General features: G+C 38.4%; 1 protein-coding gene and 1 pseudogene across 1 annotated transcript; both read left to right on the forward strand.

Annotated features, from left to right (window-relative positions):
• Positions 1-1,413: 1,413 nt before the first annotated feature.
• On the forward strand, positions 1,414-2,601 carry LOC140799786 (xyloglucan endotransglucosylase protein 1-like). Its single transcript, XM_073154244.1, has 3 exons — positions 1,414-1,751; positions 1,834-2,027; positions 2,110-2,601. Exons 1-3 carry the CDS (start codon positions 1,464-1,466, stop codon positions 2,465-2,467), a joined length of 840 nt encoding a protein of 279 aa, XP_073010345.1. The 5' UTR covers positions 1,414-1,463; the 3' UTR covers positions 2,468-2,601.
• A 5,035-nt stretch (positions 2,602-7,636) lies between these two features.
• On the forward strand, positions 7,637-8,831 carry LOC140799794 (xyloglucan endotransglucosylase protein 1-like; annotated as a pseudogene).
• The last annotated feature ends 9,540 nt before the right edge of the window (positions 8,832-18,371 follow it).

Here is an 18,371-nt window from a genome sequence, read left to right on the forward strand (position 1 = left end):
AAGATTGCTAGGGCTTAAGTTGTTGTGCCACCAGAGATGAATGGAGGCTGAAGGTGGAAATTATGATTGAGTGAAAGCCAAGTAGTTGACAGAGGATGATAATAATATATGTATACGAATTTGTGATTTAATTACTAAAATCAATAACTCCAGAACAGAGCTGTTAATTCCTAGTTACAATAGCATCTCTTTATATAGACTTATCCTAATTCCTTGATAGCATTACAGGACAACAACAAAACTTAAAAAGATAGGAGGACTCTTATACTAAAGGTACTGGTACAGCAATTAAACTAAATAGAACCAAGACTCATTCATACTAAAAAAATGACAAGTTAGACTGATAGCAGAAATTCTATCCTTTTGTTACTTTGAAAGAAATTGTTCCCAAGTTATCTGTCACCTGGATAGGGAGACTCTTATGGATTATAATACTCATATAATTTCATCCTTCCTCTTCCTCTTTTCTCTTATTCCTCCTTTTCTCTTCCAACTTCTTTGTGGTTACAAAGCCCATCACTATGGCAAAGAGCTGCATAATATAGTATAGAATAATTCCTACTTCAAATTCAAAACCATTTTAAAATAAAAATGTGAGAGAGACTTCCAAATCTCAAAATCACAGGGGACAGACAGCCCCTGACAGGATAAAGCGAACTCTCATACTTCCAGCTGGAAATTGCAATTAACTTTTACTTTTTCTCGAATAAAATTTGATCAATGCAACCACGCCAATGCAATCAAACCCTAAAGTAGGGGTGTAAGAATGTTTACCCTCAACTCGAGTTGAGCTCCAGCCTAGCTATATCTAGTTCAAACTGAGTCCGAGCTTAATTAGAGGAGGAGGAAGAGAGGATGATAAGGATGACAACTTGCTGAGGTCGGAAGAAAATGAGGAGGCCGAATAAAAAAGAAGACGGCAGTTTGCTGAGGTTGGAGGAGCATGTCGATGCTAAAGTTAAGGCTGATGCTGATATAAGGAGGCCGCTGGAATAGGCCGGAGTACCCAATCTACAGAGGAGGAGGAAGAGGAAAGATAGTCATTGAATCAAATATCTAATAATTATATCTATATATATATATATTACATTTAAGCCGAATAAGTTTTAACTTAGACTCGACTTGAAATTTAAATCGAGTCTTAAAAAGTAAACTCGGACTCTGCTCAGCTCATGTCAAACTGAGCAGTTTAGTCTAACACCCATACCGTAAAGACATCATCATTTATTCATTCGTTCACCGCGTGCTCCAGATCCCAAAACACGTTCTGCCCTCTTCCACCAGAAGCACAGATGCCTTCTCCTCTGTTGACAACTCATAAGCATTATAATACAAAAGAGTGAAGCATCCCACTTCCTTCCTACTTCACATCCCATTCCATCACCTCCTATATAAACCCACCATCCTCCAGACTCTCTACTACATCACTTGCTCCTCCTCATTCTATTCTCCACCACTTCAACATGGCTTCGTCTTCCTCTTCCAATGCTCTCATGGCCCTGCCATTTGCTCTCTTAGCTTGTTCGTCCCTTCTCGCCATTGCCTCTGCTGGCAATTTCTATCAAGACTTCGACATCACCTGGGGTGATGGCCGTGGCAAGATTCTCAACAATGGCGATCTCCTCTCCCTCTCCCTTGACAAGACCTCTGGCTCTGGCTTCCAATCCAAGAAGGAGTACCTCTTTGGCAAGATCGACATGCAACTCAAGCTTGTACCAGGAAACTCTGCTGGCACTGTCACTGCATACTATGTGAGTAGTCCTACTAGCATTTCTACCTTACCAACTTTGTTGAAAGATTAAAGTGATTAATATATGGTATGATTCATTGCAGTTATCCTCGCAAGGACCAACCCATGATGAGATCGATTTCGAGTTCCTTGGGAACCTTAGCGGTGATCCTTACACTCTCCACACCAATGTGTTCACCCAGGGGAAGGGGAACAGAGAGATGCAGTTCCACCTCTGGTTTGATCCCACCATGGATTTCCACACTTACTCCATCCTCTGGAATCCACAACATGTCATGTGAGTATTAATATAATATAATGCATCCTTATCTAATGATATTAAATTTTTACTATATATGCTGAATCTTTATATGTTTCAGTTTCATGGTGGACAACATACCCATCAGAGATTTCAAGAATCTGGAATCCAGAGGAATCGCATTTCCAAAGAAGCAACCGATGAGGATTTACTCCAGCCTATGGAATGCAGAGGACTGGGCTACGAGGGGTGGGCTGATCAAGACGGACTGGAGCAAAGCCCCATTCACTGCATCCTATAGAGATTTCAATGCTAAAACCAGCACTACTTCGCCTGATGCTGGTTGGTTCAACCAGCAGTTGGATTCGACGAGCCAAGAGAGGATGAAGTGGGTGCAGAGCAACTACATGATCTATAACTACTGCAGTGATGCCAAACGCTTCCCTCAGGGATTGCCAGCCGAGTGCTCTATTGCTTAAAGAGAATCCAACAACGAATAGAACTAGAACCCATTCTTTGATTCTTTAATCCATTTGTAATATCATGATTTTGATGTCAGCTAGTGTACTTAATAAGAAATTTATACATGTAACACTACATTTTTCCCCCCAAATTATTCTCCAATTCAGAAACTGAACGATAAGTTATTATGAAGGTATGCAATCTTTCTCAACAAACTGCATCTCCAATCTCTAACCAATATCTGTTAATTTTGGGACCTGTAATTTTCTCTGTCCCCTCCCTTACTTGCTCATGGGCGAAGTCGCGCAAGGCACTTTGGCAAAGAGCTGCCCGGGCTAGAATCATTTCAGATGAACTCCTTGCGAAGCTTATGTTCTGATCATTGACCCCAAATTGTTGGAAGAGAGCCCCGCAGAATAGAAGAACGTCTTGTTTGGCAAATTTCTAGGTAAGACTCCACAGCTTCATGTTGTTCGTGTAGAGCTTATGAAACAATGGAGTCTGGGTGGTGCCTTGTTCTAATTTCTGGCAAGTCAGAAGGATTCTTCCTCTTTCAGTTTAATAATGAGGAAGACATAGTTACCATTCTTACCGGGGACCTTGATTAGGTCGAGGGAGGAAACAATCGTGAAGGCCTCGACCTAGGTGTGCTTTATTGATCTCCTTGAGTACTGGTTGCCACACACTATAGTAAGGGCGTAAAAGAGTGAGCCTGAGTAAGCCGGCTCCGACTCAAGCTCGGCTCGAAATTAATTTTGAACTTTAGAATTGGGCTTAGGCTTGACTCAACTCAACTCGAGCTGAGCCCGAGCCGGGCCAGATCGAGCTCGAGCCGAGTTCGAACCTAAAATGAGCCTATCATCAAGCCTCATTCAAGCTGAGCTGGATTGAGCCGAACTAAGCCAAATCGAGCCCAAGCCAAGCCGAAGAAGGAGAAGGAGAAGGAGGAGGAGGAGGAGGAGGATGCAGGCTGGCGGGGCACCGTGACGGCTTGCCCCTGCCGAAGGAGGAGGAGGAGAAGGAGGAGGAGGCAGGGCACTGCGGCCGCCGCTGCCAAGGGAGGAGGCAGCACCACTGGTCCACTGTGGCACCACGGCTGCTTGCCGCTGCCGAAGGAGGAGGAGGTGGCAGCTATGGCATTGCTGCTGCAGATGGAGGAGGAGGAGGAGGAGGAGGAAGAGGAGGTGGGGCACCTTAATGAGACTATCGAGCCAGCTCTAGCTCAGGCTCGGCTCGATATTAATTTTGAGCCAATTTTAGCGGCTCGGGCTCAGCTCAGCTTTGACCGAGCCAAGTCAGACTCGAGCTTCAGCCGAGCCGAGCCTGAGCTGCTCGTCGAGCTTGACAGCCCTACACTATAGTTGGTAGACTGCTGCTTATTGATGACACCACCATGTGACTAATAGGAACTCGACCTCTCCAAACCTATAAAGTATGGTTTCCTCCTTGGCCCTGATTAGGTATGTTAGGTTTTATTTATACTTATATAATTGATAAATTATATTTTAAAACATAATTTTTATTCATGTAATGTGTTTAGATTTTATGTATAAGCATGTAGAAATTAGGATAAGTATAAAGTATGGTTTCCTCCTTGGCCCTGTTAGATTTCTAGTGTTGGCAATTGTGTACAAAATATTCTAAATATTTTTATACATGTACATGAGCATTTATATAAGTTCTGAAAATATTTATATTAAAATTTTTTAAGATTAGAGGAGAAAAGTTTCTGTATTCGCATTGCGTTCGAACGTGCACTAAGGAGTTTAAAGATACAGAGAACGCGTTAAGGCGGTTCGAACGAGTGCATAGGCGTTCGCAGATACAGAGAACGCATGTACTGGCATTCGCATATATAGAGAATGCATTCAGGCTGTTCAAATGCATGCATAAACGTTCGCAAATACAGAGAATATCTTTTTGCCGTTCAAACATAGTCAAGGGTCGTTCGAACGCACTCTACATACGTTTACAACACGTTCACACATACAGAGGAGTGTATTTGCGCATTCGAACTCAACCAATGAAAATGAATTCATCGCGCTCGAACGCATATGGGCCCGTTCGAACGTACCTGAGAAACAAGTCAGCCCGTTCGGGCCGCGTTCAAACACACCTACGTAATGTCCAAAATTTTGGAGAAACAAAGTCGTGGGGATCGACGAGTTGTTTTGTGAGTCGATCTTGTAACTGCTAGAATTTTAGTGATTGATTTTGATCCTAGTTTGGATCCGTGATTTTTTTTTCGTTTAGATTTTTCTATGTAAAAATCTTGTTCATCTTTGATTTTATTTTTAATATTTATTCCTCATTTATTTAAGCAAAAGGGTGATATTATTGCCTAGGATTTAGATACATACGTGTATCTAGATTTTTTCAAACCCAGGTCTAACTAGAGTCAAGGTAAGAAGGTTAGCATTCAACCAACCTAAGTGACTCAGGTTGACCGAGTAAGGGCTAACAGCTTTGAGGCAAACGGGAACAATAATGATCTAGGTGTGTGCACATCACTTATATTGGTCCAGCTTCTATTTTCATCCCGGACAAACTTGTCTGGATGCCATTGCCATCCAGTGTCTTCTCGTGTAAGTTAGCGTACTGTTCATTATCGAATGGGAATTGGCTCAACTCCTCCTCATCGGCTGATCAAAAGCGAATCTAGAAACTGATCTGGAAAGTCACTAAAGCTGTCACTATAAAGTCAGCTTATGACGGAGTAACTCGAGTATGCCTTTGCTTTCTTGGGTGCATTTAAAAGGTAAGGAATGATGTAATCTTTAGAGAAAGCAAACCACTCATGTGAGCACAAAAATAGATGTGCTTAAGCAGTGGTTTCTTCGAGCAGATTTAGATACAGAAGGAAGTCCTGATCAAGAAGAAAGCACTCCAGAGAACATAAATCCAGGAAACATTATCTATTGAATAGATGCCGCTTGGCAAGGTGGCCTAGTGGGAGGTGAAGAAACCCCTAGACATACGTATGTATCTAAATCTTAGGCAATGATATCACTTGTTTGCTTAAGTAAAAGTTCGAAAAAATATTAAAAATGAAAGCAGAGATGAACACTAAGATTTTAATGTGGAAAGACCCAAACGGGAAAAAACTACGGATCCAAACTCGGATCAAAACCAATCACTAGAATAGTAACAGTTACAAAACTGACTCACAAGACAAACCATCGATCCTCACGACTTTGTTCTTCTCAGTCTTGCTCGTTAGAATCCACGATTCACTGCTTCTCATGATTGATATCCAACCTCAATAGCCCTCGAGATTGATCTTTCGTCTAGATAGCCCTTAAGATGAAAGATTAAGCTTTTTAGAAGAGTAGGACCTTAGTTGAAGAACCGATGTAGCCTCAAGAAGTCTCCTTCAAAATTGCTTCTTCAACCACCCTAGAGTTAGAGCATCACTATACTTATATAAGATCTCCAAGATAGAGCCAAATCCAAGTCTTATCCGAACTCACGAAAGTCCAAAAATTACAAACTTCGTAGGTGCATTCGAACGCGGCTCGGGTGCGACCTGACTTGATCTCAGGTGTGTTCGAACGGGCCCAAGTGTGTTCGAACGCAACAACCTGATTTTCACAGGTTGCGTTCGAACGTGCTTGTGAACGCTGGTCTTTGTTTGTGTGAACGCATGTACCCGTGTTCGAACGCGCTTGTGAACGTTGCTCTCTGTCTGTGTGAACGCGTGAGCCCGCGTTCGAACGCGCTTGTGAACGTTGCTCTTTGTCTGTGTGAATGCATGTACTCGCGTTCGAACGCGATTGTGAATGCTGCTCTCTGTTTGTGTGAATGCGTGAGCCCGCGTTTGAACGCGCTTGTAAACACTGCCTCTCTATCGTGTGAACGTGTGAGCCCATGTTCGAACGCGCTTCGAAACGCTGCTCTCTGTCTGTGTGAATGCATGTACCCGCGTTCGAATGTGTTTGTGAACGCTGCTCTCTATCTGTGTGAACGCATGTACCCACGTTCGAACGCGCTTGTGAACGCTACTATCTGTCTGTGTGAACGCATGTACCTGCATTTGAAAGTGCTTGTGAACGCTGCTCTCTGTCTGTTTGAACGCATGAGCCCACATTCGAACGCACTTATGAACGCTGCTCTTTGTCTGTGTAAACGCATGAGAACGCGCTGCGAACGCGGTGTGAACGCGATGTAAACTTATAAACTTTTCTCCAATAATCTTGCAATTCTTCAAAACAGATACTTTCTAAACTTGTATAAAAGCTCATATATATGTATAAATACACTTAGAATATTTTGTACACAATTGCCAACAATAAAAATCTAATAGGAGGCATTGGAATCTTTATTAGCTCCTATCTGAACCAAGTCATAGAAGGCAAATCCATATTCTTAGAAACTGTCAGAGCGCTCTCCAGGGAGAGGCATTGGCTCTTTTACGTGGCCTAGAAAGGGTTCAATCCTTTGCGACGGAGGAGGATTGTTGGATCTTCTCAGATTCGCAGACAGTCCTCAATGCAGTCAATGGTCATAATTTTCAACTGGACCGATAATCAATGAATGTATCAGGTGGATTAATACTCTCTCCTTTGTTAGAGCTGTGTATACTGAGTAGGTGTAACAACTATTAGGCTTATCTCCTAGCTAGTTATGTTATTCGTGAGTGTAGCAAGATCCACCTCAAAGTCTTGAATGTAATACTTCTAATTAATAAATATGAAAAAAAAAAACTTCTAATCCCCTGCGAGGTCTTATAAATTTTCAACTAACATCGAGAACGAATCACTTTCGTAATTATTTTAAAACTCACTTCTTCCTACGTTGAATTTAAACAGACAACTCCTGACCGGATAAAGCGAATTCTCCTACTTCCAGCTGGACATTGCAATTAACTTTTCACGAGACGACCACTTTTTCTCGAATAAAGATTAATCAATAATTTCCCTCGAAAGAAACTTCACGCCCAGATCTAAAACCACATCAACGCAATTAAAGCGTAAAGACTTCATTCATGCATTCCTTCATACACCGCGTGCTCCAGATTCCAAACACGTTCTCCCCTCTTCCAAGTTTTAAATTAATCCACCACAAGCACTGCTGTCTTCTCTCTGTTGACAACTCATAAGCATTATAATAGTACAAAAGAGTGAAGCATCCCACTTCCTTCCTACTTCGCATCCCATTCCATCACCTCCTATATAAATCCACCACCCTCCCTACTCTCTACTACATCACTACCTCCTCCTCATTGCATTCTCCACCACTTCAACATGGCTTCGTCTTCCTCTTCCAATGCTCTCATGGCCCTGCCATTTGCTCTCTTAGCTTGTTCGTCCCTTCTCGCCATTGCCTCTGCTGGCAATTTCTATCAAGACTTCGACATCACCTGGGGTGATGGCCGTGGCAAGATTCTCAACAATGGCGATCTCCTCTCCCTCTCCCTTGACAAGACCTCTGGCTCTGGCTTCCAATCCAAGAAGGAGTACCTCTTTGGCAAGATCGACATGCAACTCAAGCTTGTACCAGGAAACTCTGCTGGCACTGTCACTGCATACTATGTGAGTAGTCCTACTAGCATTTCTACCTTACCAACTTTGTTGAAAGATTAAAGTGATTAATATATGGTATGATTCATTGCAGTTATCCTCGCAAGGACCAACCCATGATGAGATCGATTTCGAGTTCCTTGGGAACCTTAGCGGTGATCCTTACACTCTCCACACCAATGTGTTCACCCAGGGAAGGGGAACAGAGAGATGCAGTTCCACCTCTGGTTTGATCCCACCATGGATTTCCACACTTACTCCATCCTCTGGAATCCACAACATGTCATGTGAGTATTAATATAATATAATGCATCCTTATCTAATGATATTAAATTTTTACTATATATGCTGAATCTTTATATGTTTCAGTTTCATGGTGGACAACATACCCATCAGAGATTTCAAGAATCTGGAATCCAGAGGAATCGCATTTCCAAAGAAGCAACCGATGAGGATCTACTCCAGCCTATGGAATGCAGAGGACTGGGCTACGAGGGGTGGGCTGATCAAGACGGACTGGAGCAAAGCCCCATTCACTGCATCCTATAGAGATTTCAATGCTAAAACCAGCACTACTTCGCCTGATGCTGGTTGGTTCAACCAGCAGTTGGATTCGACGAGCCAAGAGAGGATGAAGTGGGTGCAGAGCAACTACATGATCTATAACTACTGCAGTGATGCCAAACGCTTCCCTCAGGGATTGCCAGCCGAGTGCTCTATTGCTTAAAGAGAATCCAACAACGAATAGAACTAGAACCCATTCTTTGATTCTTTAATCCATTTGTAATATCATGATTTTGATGTCAGCTAGTGTACTAAATTAAGAAATTTATACATGTAACACTGCATTTTTCCCCCCAAATTATTCTCCAATTTGATTTGTTCTTCGTTCATTTCTTTGATTTCTTTGCATCTATAAGTCCTTCATTATAGATCACAATTACTAGTATTTTGAGTCCATGAACTTGTCATTATAAAATCATTCTAATTGATCAAGTACTTACTTATGATTAATGAACATCTTGTAAAGAAATACAAAAATTTTACAAGTTTGTAAAGAAAATCAATTTGATCGATAAGTTAAACAATCAAAATCTAAATAAATATTCATAGATAAAATTTATTTTCATTATAAATTTAGCAAACTATCTGGTCAATGATTGTTCAAAAGATTTATAATATCACCCAAGCAAAACACATTCAGGCAAATTTATATTTCTCAAAAAACAAAAACACATCGAGACAATTGTGCAAAATATTTAAGTTAGATACAATGTCGAGGATGTTGCGAATCAGATCTTTGACCGATCTAGAAGTAAAAAAATTATTAGATTTTTATAGTTGTTAGTTTTTTGAGTTAGTGTTCTAATAGCTTTAGTTTTACGTGAATTGGAAGTCATGGTAAAGATTTAAAAATAAAACAACGAAGGAAAATTATAATAGGACATAAGTGAAAATATACGATATTGCGACGGTTGTCAAAGAATGATGAACGGCAATATAGTAGGGTGGCTCGTGCAAAAGAGATCGAACTGTGTCATCTAGATGCTATTAACCACATTTGAATGAGGTTCTAAACTCTAGTTCAAACATTTAAATTTTTTTCACGTGATTTGATATTCCGTAAGTTATACGACTTGATTATACATTTGAATATACTTTATATAACTTAACTTTATCTAAATTTGTCGATGATGTCATGGACTAGATGTGTAATGATCCGTTTGTACAAAAATCCAAAAAATTTATGGGTCGTAGCGTTTGAAGTCACAAATCTAGTGGCTTTAAAATAAAGTAATTCTAAGATCAGAGTGAAAAAATAAAAAAAATTAAATAATGAAGAATGTCAAAATTAGACAAAAATGAGAATACTAATGTGGGATGGTGAAGGTCGGAGATTATGAGTGGATGGCTCGTGGAGGAAGAGGGAGGCTACGGTTTGAAGGTAGAGTTAGGATTTTATGATAGATCTATTGATATGAAAACAGAGGACTACGATTGAACAGTAAATATGAAAATAATAAAATTAACTTAAATTGATATTCATTCCACAATGATAAATAATCCATAACCACTCGTATTTATAAGAGTTGAGTCATAGCGGGTCAAATCTAATTCACCATTTTGGGCTTACATTCATAGATTATCTGCTTTAATTTAAATTTTAAAGTAATAATAAAAAATTAACTAACTAGACTTGACTCGACTCAACTTAACTGACTCGATTTTCATGATTGAATCGTAACAAATGAATTTGTTATTACAAAAATATTGCCCTCCTCTTTGACAAAACACAATTTTTAAAGAAACTCTAGAATTCACAAAAAAATCCCAAATTAAATTTTAGAAACCTTATGAAAGGCATATCTATTATATTAAAGTTATTTGATACTCAATTTCAAAAATAGTTCCCAAATCAATTTTTATATATGAATTTCAATAATTAATTATGTCTAGAATGAATTTCATCACAAGTAAATATATGCAATAAATTCTTAGTCATATATGCAAGTAACTTCCAAAACTTGATCAAGCAAGTCAAATATCCGAATCACGACAAAGCTATATAACTAAAGCGAATAAGCAAACAAATCAAGTGCATGATAAAATAAGCATAAAGTGATGAATAATACACTAAGTCCTAAGAAGAGATACTAAAATCTATGCTTCAATTGACAAGGTGGACCTAGACATAAAGTAAATTAGGACAGAGATGAAAAGTGATGAGAAAAGATGCGAAATTTTTTTCAAACTTCTTTGCCAAACTAACCATCAAACTATGCAAATTGTCAAAAAGAGAGCTAAATATACACTTCTATATATGTGAACGCGTTTGAACCGTCAAATATGCAATTCTGTATGTGCTAACGTGTGCAAGATGCATTCAAACAGCTAGAACACCATTTTTCTATATACAAACATCTGCAAGGCGATCTGTTACCTTGAGAAGGCGAAAGACTTTTCAGGGTATCAGATCACTAGAACATAGGTGAGTTCTAGGTGATCTAATAGCATAAGCTTTTATAGCAGATAATAATTTACAATGAAATTTGTTGGAAGTAGCTAAGGTATTAGTAAACCCTCTAATATGTAATTTAGGGACTTTGGCAAGACTAAACCCTCAAATAGCTTAGTGCCTACTGCTTCATTAATCAAATTACAGTAGAGAATTACATATTCTACACATGCTTTCTTAACAGATATGCATTCTAATCCTAGAACAAAATATGAATTTTTTCTTTAAACTAGTGGAATTTACAAAGAACTAGGCTATTAGTAAATCATCTAATATGTAATATTTTTTTATTAGGAACTAGGATGAGATCTTTCCTTAGTCAAATCAATGAATCGACTTAGTTTAGGATCTATGGTAAGACTAAAGCCTCAAATATATAGCTTAGTCATATCAATGAATCAACTAACTGCTTCATTAATCTAATTACTCTACAGTAGAAAATTACATATTCTTTACACCTGCACATACTTTATCAAACAGACATGCACATTCTAATCCTAGAACAAACTAGGAATTTCTTCTTTAAACTAGTGGAATTTGCAAAGAATTAGGGTTCAACTACAAAGATTCATAAGCTCTATTCAATAGCCTAAACATACACACAAACATAGACCTAAAGGCGACAAACACATAGCAAATCAAAGAAGCATCCCATATAATACATTTGTATATAATATGCAATCTAGATGAAGTCCAAGTGGTAGTTGAGAGTGCTGTTGTTTTGTGCAGCAGTTGCTCCCAACCAAAGAGAAAGAACCAAAGTAAAGAAGAAGACCATGGCGGGTTTGGAGGGCAGAAGCCTCCCTTCCTCTCCTTTTGTCTCTCTTGACTCCAGCAATCCTCCCTCTTTACCATGACCTCTGTCTCCTCCTTCTCTCTTGCTATTGCCATTAATACTGCCCTACAGAGAGAGAGAGAGAGAGAGAGAGAATAGAAAGGGAATTATTGAATGGAATGGAAGAAATTACTCCTATTTCTCTCTCTCTCTCTCTCCTCCCCATTTGTTCCATTATGTTAAAGGTGGCTGGATGTAGGTGTTTCTTTATATGAGCTCTCTTTTACTATGCCTCTCTCTCTCTCTCTCTCTAGGACTTAAATGTGCAGAAGAATTGAAGACCCATAAATGTGGTCTGGTAAAGTAGCTACTCAAGAGGGGTGGATGTATGCGAGGAAGCTTAGTTTTTGCCCTCTTTGAACTCATTTTGGCCACCTCTTTCCTCTCCTCCCTCCCTTAGCCTTAAGCACCTGTTCATGTTCTTCTCCTCCTCTCTTTTCTCTCTATCTCTATCTTTACGTCCATCAAAACTTTACTTAGTTTAATCTAGAGCATTTGCTGAACTGGGTCTTCTACAACTGGACATGAGGAGGATCGCAGCAGCCCTTGTCGCGATCCTATTTCTAGTCGTCGCCGTGATGACTTCACCTGGATTTGGTCGAGAGATTGGCAGGAAGAACAGCCATGCAAACGTAGTTACCGTCGGTGTTGGTAGATGCAAGCTGAAGAAGATTGAGCTTTGTGAGCAACTCGCTTTGGCCGAGAAGAACGACACTACCGTCAAAGGTAGCAAGAGAATAGTGCCTAATGGTTCAAATCCCTTGCATAATAGATGATGGATGTCCTTTTATTTATCAAGATATTACCAATGGAACTTTAGCAACAGGAGAAGCAATATATATTGCAGCAGTAGCTCTAAAGTAGCTGGATGGGGAAGAGGAAGAAGAGAGAGAGAGAGAGTAATCTTTTGCTCGTCTTTTTTTTTTCTTTCTTTTTCTGTAACTATGAAATTTTGGATGTTTTGATGCCAAAGGGATCAAACTAGTAGCTAAATTGTTGTTCCATTTCAAGTTTAATTATAACATCTGAGCAATAATTTCCGTGCTTAGCTCCTTTTCTCATTTCCTTCAGTGCAGTAGTCTAAAATTTTCAGTGCAGGGACGCTGTTCATGGATTAAATGCTTCATTTCATGCTAAACTTTGGATAAAGATTGATGCCAAGAGATCAAATACTATGAGAAGGTGATGGTGATGATAGTATTTATCTCTTGTAGACATTTAGACTCTTTTCTTGTGATTGGTTGCAGATGAGAAACCCTTTTTCCCATTCAGCAGTGTACAAGTGGGTAAGAGGAGGTGTAAAGAAGGGAGTAGTGGCATCTGATTATAACCATCTATCCTTATACTTCTCCTTTACAATCTGAGGAAATTGGTTAAGGAAACCTCCGGATTACAAATTGTTTGTGGTTAGAATCCTACCATATATATCACTGTTTCTGAAAATCACTTTAGAAAAAAAAAATTTCTAAATATAAATTGTTCTCCGTGTTAACGACTTATATAAAAATTTATAATCGCTAAAAGAATTATTAAATCTTAGAAGTCACCGTGAAAATATTTATCCTAAAATTTGATAACTTTTTCAGTCAGTAATTTATATTTGAAAGTCATCATCCTAGTCAGCGGTTATATAAAATAGTCAAAATCTCAACCCAAAAAAAAAACCCCTTTGATTAGAGAACAGTTTGAAAAATTTAAGCATTGGAAAGAAGAATTGAAGCAAAATTCTCTCATTGGATATGGTAACTAGGAAATTTAAAAGTATAAGATAGAATATTCCTTCTCTGCCTTCCCCAGGTGTAGGTAGGTAACCAATGGGTGGAAATTGGATCTCTGTGGATCATTTATTAGCAAACAAAACTGCCAAGAAACAGCACCTAAAGTTGGGCCATGGTAGTAGCTAGCATGGATGTAGAGCAGAAGAATAACTACCACAAAGACAATGATTGACGTTGGAAAACTTAAAGGGAAAAACGAAGTGAGAAATTTTTATGTATTTAGTGTAGAAAATTCCAATTAATGTATTTAGATTATTATGTATGAGCATGAAATAAGAGAACACCAAGGAATTTGTAATTGGCACAACTTATTCAGTGCTGGTGTTTTACAAGCGATTTGAATGTTTTTTGAAAGTTTACAATAGTAAGAAAGCATTTTATGAGTGTTTGAATGTTTTCAATAGTAAGTAAACGTTGTTGGATCGTTCGAACGTTTTTGTGAATGTTCTGAAAGTGTTCAAACACTTTGAGAACTCATAGCTACATTAGCTAAAAAATTTAGGGCATCCAAATGCTCGAGAAAAGCAATTTAAATGCCTCGGGTAGACTATGAAACATTGAAACTTAATTTCAAATGAACTTGGACTTTCTCTAGCGCACCTGTATAAAGAAAAAAAAAATCCTAGTTAATAAGGTGAACACGGAGATTATATTTGAAGCCTAAGAAGAAATTCTCAGAGAGTTTTGTACTGTCAAAGGATGGGATTCATATAGAAACCTTTGATTGTAGTTGCTACATTGTTCTTTGGAGTGTGCTGCTGTCTCGAGGATCACTGAAATAGTAAATCTAATCCCGAGGGCCACCAAGGTCAGTTGATAAATCATGGAAAGTAATTTATTATAAATTTTAATAGAAAAAAATTAGATATAGCTATGAAATTCAAAGAGAGGTATATAAGTGGTACATGAAGTTGCAACATTATTAGTTGAAACATCCCTAACTTGATAAAGGGTACATAATAAAAAGAGGGGTAGAAGTATTTAAATACAACAAGAGGGATATAATTCTTTAAATATAAGAGTATATAATAAAAACATGATATGATCTCCCCTTGGGCTAAAGTTTGATCTATTCCGTTTTCAGATCTAGACAGGATCTAGCATGGAATTTTGGAAGAGGATTCCGGATGATCTATCCATTGGATCAACGTGAAGTTTTCATATGTTGTAGCCCTGAAAAAGATCTTTCCAACGAATCTAATTTCAGAAAAAATCAGACAGCGGGATCTGGAGATATCGTCAGATAAGTAGACGAACATCAGAAAATCTATTTATGGATCCATGGATGGAGGCACGAGATCCAAGGTGGATTATGGAGGCGGTAGGCCGATGGTAATGGGGTGGCCCCGATGTGTAAAATGATGATGGCAGGATTATGGATGATGGAAGGGTTAGGGCAAAGGTAGATAGATTTGAAGAAAGGTGAGAAGTGGGCCGCCCCTAAGAGGCTAGGGTGAGTGGCCGGTTGAGGGAGGCTAGAAGCGACGGAGCCGAGGGATGAGGGAACGAGAGAGAAGGAGAAGAAGAATATTAGAGAAAAACTCAATTCATTCAATAATGCCTCTTTGGTTGCCATCCACACCTTAAGAGGCTAACTAAACAATTCAAAATTATAATTATTAACCCTTGAAATAGTGGATTTCTATCGACCGCGTTCGAATGGGGTCGAACACGTTCAAATGCACAAAAAATGTTCTCTGTCGATGCAAACCTCCCGCATTCGAACGCACATTTCGTGTTCTCTATTTTTGCGAACCTAATGCAGGCGTTCGCAAGCGCGTTCGAATGCACCCACTCATGTTCTAACGCGACCTATAGAAAACTTATTTTTTTTCTGAAATAAACACTAAAACAAGAATAAAAGATACTCATAAATTGTATCCATGCTCGAGACGATATCGGTAAAGTCCGAATCGTATCAAAAGAAGATACAATAAGAAGAAAAATATAAACCCTTTACAAAATAAAATACTGTAAGAAAGTAAACGGGGCTAATGCCTTACTAAGTGGAAGTGCTATTGAGCTTAATTCGGTCACGATAATAGTCAATCTGCAACATATGCCAAATATAGAAAAGCCTAACACTTAACAAGCGGCACTATAGTATGGTCCGACCCAACACATGCTAGCTCGATCCACCCCCACCACAACTACTCAACACGTTTGATATTGGGCCCACCGTCCATCACCCTGTACTTGTCTAACATAAGTGTTTCCAAGGGAGATAGATCCTAGCAGTATAATTGCCTTCCTATTATCCGACGAATAGCTGACTAATTGTTCGCCACCGTAGATTAAGAATCTCGCTCGTAGCCCATCACTATGAGTCAACATCGTGCCTCACTACCACCTAATCGAGCCCTTCGTTCAATATTATTGCACCAGCTATGCCAAAATTATGACTTGCTATTCAATGACGCTCTTACCCTACGTCATCTAGTACCGCTACGTATACGTCATCCTACCCTTCAGTCTTCAAATTAAATATGCTAAAGGATTTGACTCTCCTCAATCAACATTATATTCTCTATCTCTTAGCAAACAACATGCTTGATTATTTGGATTCACAAACTGAGAGCATGTCAACTATAAAGTTCAAGCTATCATGCCAAATGTAACCATTCTAAAGTATAGCCTAATACATTATATCAGGGAATAATAGTAAGAGAAAATAATGCATCGCTTAGATATGCTAAATCTCCTACTAACAAGAAGGCACCAATCTAGATTTGGGTTCACTATGGAATTCACACTCATCCATGGGATTTTTGTGACAAAAGCTGAGTTACCACCAACTTCCTAATATATAATAAATAAATAAAATACTTAAGACCACCCATGATGGGCTTCGCCGAGGCCCACCCAGAAATGGGTTAGGCTCCGGCCAAAAAAAGACTAAGCTTAGCTCGTAGTCGACGTGGCTTGAGGTAGCCTAGCTCACAATACATGCAAGGCTTAAGCAGGAGGACAATCACCAACGACTACCCATTGCCACTCAGCCACTAGGGCTAGGGGAAAAGGTTGGCTGATAAGGAAGAGGACGGTGGCTTAAAAGGATTTGACAAGAACAAGGTTGCCGCTAATGGGAGTGAGAAAAGGGGAGGCCGAGGCCGAGATGTATTTGGCACTAGTGAGGGGGAGAAGCAAGGTAGTGAGGCAAAAGGCTACAACGAAAACTATGGTGTCAACAACAATAAAGTCTTTTCCCCTGTTGTTTGGCTTGAGACTCTTCGCATAGTCTTAGCTTTGGCGGCTCAAAATAAATGTCTAATCAAGATTCCTAAATATTGTCCTTGAAGAAGAGATATATATTGATCAACCTCTAGGCTACATGAAGAATGTGCATGTTGAAAAAGACCTGTATGATTTGAAACAAGAACCGAGGGCATAATACAATTACATCAATGGATATTTCTTGAAGAACAAATTCAAAACTTATCTATTTGAGCATACTCTATACATCAAAGAAGGCGCATATGATAAGTTTTTAATTACATATATTTATGTTGATGATTTGATTTTCACCGGCAATAGTCCAAATTTTTGTGAAGCTTTTAAAAGAAACATGATGCACCGATTTTCTTTCATGGCATCCAACTTAAACAAAGTAGAGATATTATTTCCATAGTATGCAACGAATCTTTTGAAGAGATTCTGAATGGATGATGCTTCACCTATAAGCTATAGGGGTAGGTAGGCTTTATATTAAGTAAGCAAAGTGATAATAAAGTTGTTGATGCTACTCTCCATAGAAGTCATATTTGCTGCCTCATGTACTTGACAGGCACAAGACCCTATATTTTGTACTATGTTAGTCTTTTGAGCAGTTTTATGGAAACACCAAGAAGAATATGCTATCTAAATATAAGGAAAATAAAATTTAGAGATATATTAGTGGTAACTTGGATTAAGATATTACTTAACCAATACTAACAATTCATACTTAGTTGGCTGTTGTGACAGTGATTAGGGTGGAAGTACTAGCAATAGCAAGAGTGTTTTTCAGTTATGTTTTCAACGTCGACTCCGGTGCAAAATTATATTCTTCAAAGAAGCAAGATTTTATCACTCTCTCTATTCCAAAAACAAAGTATATTTCCTTGACATCGGCAAGTTATCGAGAATTATAGCTAAGGTAAACTTTTGAAGAACTCCAGCATCAATTTTCCATTCGAGATTTTGCAAATAATTGTGAAATCGATGTCAAATATTGTAAGATCCAAGATCAATTAGCATATATATTCACCAAAGCTCTCAAGATGAATATCTTCACCAAATTGAGGAAGAATCTGGACGTAAAAATAATCTAACTTAAGAGAGAAGAATGTTAAAATATATTAAGCTAGCCGATTAGACTGCTCAATTAGATTTATTGACTAGTATAAAATTCAAGAATAATTTACCATTGGTGTTTTGTTTTTATCTGACTTTTGCTATTCTCTATGCCAACGTGTACTATATGTTTTGTTTGATATAGAAAAAATAGGTAAAAAGCTACTTGCCACGTAAGACTTTGCATTGCAAGAGATTTGGGTGAGCTAAAAGAAAATAGAATTGTATATAATAATACCTTGTCTTTTAATAAAATTATGGTTTACGCTCTATATTTTCACTATTAATAAATCGAGCCCTATAATTTAACGAATATATATAGAAAATACTCTGTCGGTTAGTTAAAATTAATTAAATATTTGAGTTAAATTAATTATACTAAAATAATATAAAAAATTCTCAACCAAGTCATATTAAGGGCATTTTAGTCATTTTATAAGT

The sequence above is a fragment of the Typha latifolia genome, chromosome 13 (genome assembly GCF_019914945.1).
Source record: "Typha latifolia isolate L0001 chromosome 13, TyphaL0001v2, whole genome shotgun sequence".
NCBI classification, from domain to species: Eukaryota; Viridiplantae; Streptophyta; class Magnoliopsida; order Poales; family Typhaceae; genus Typha; species Typha latifolia.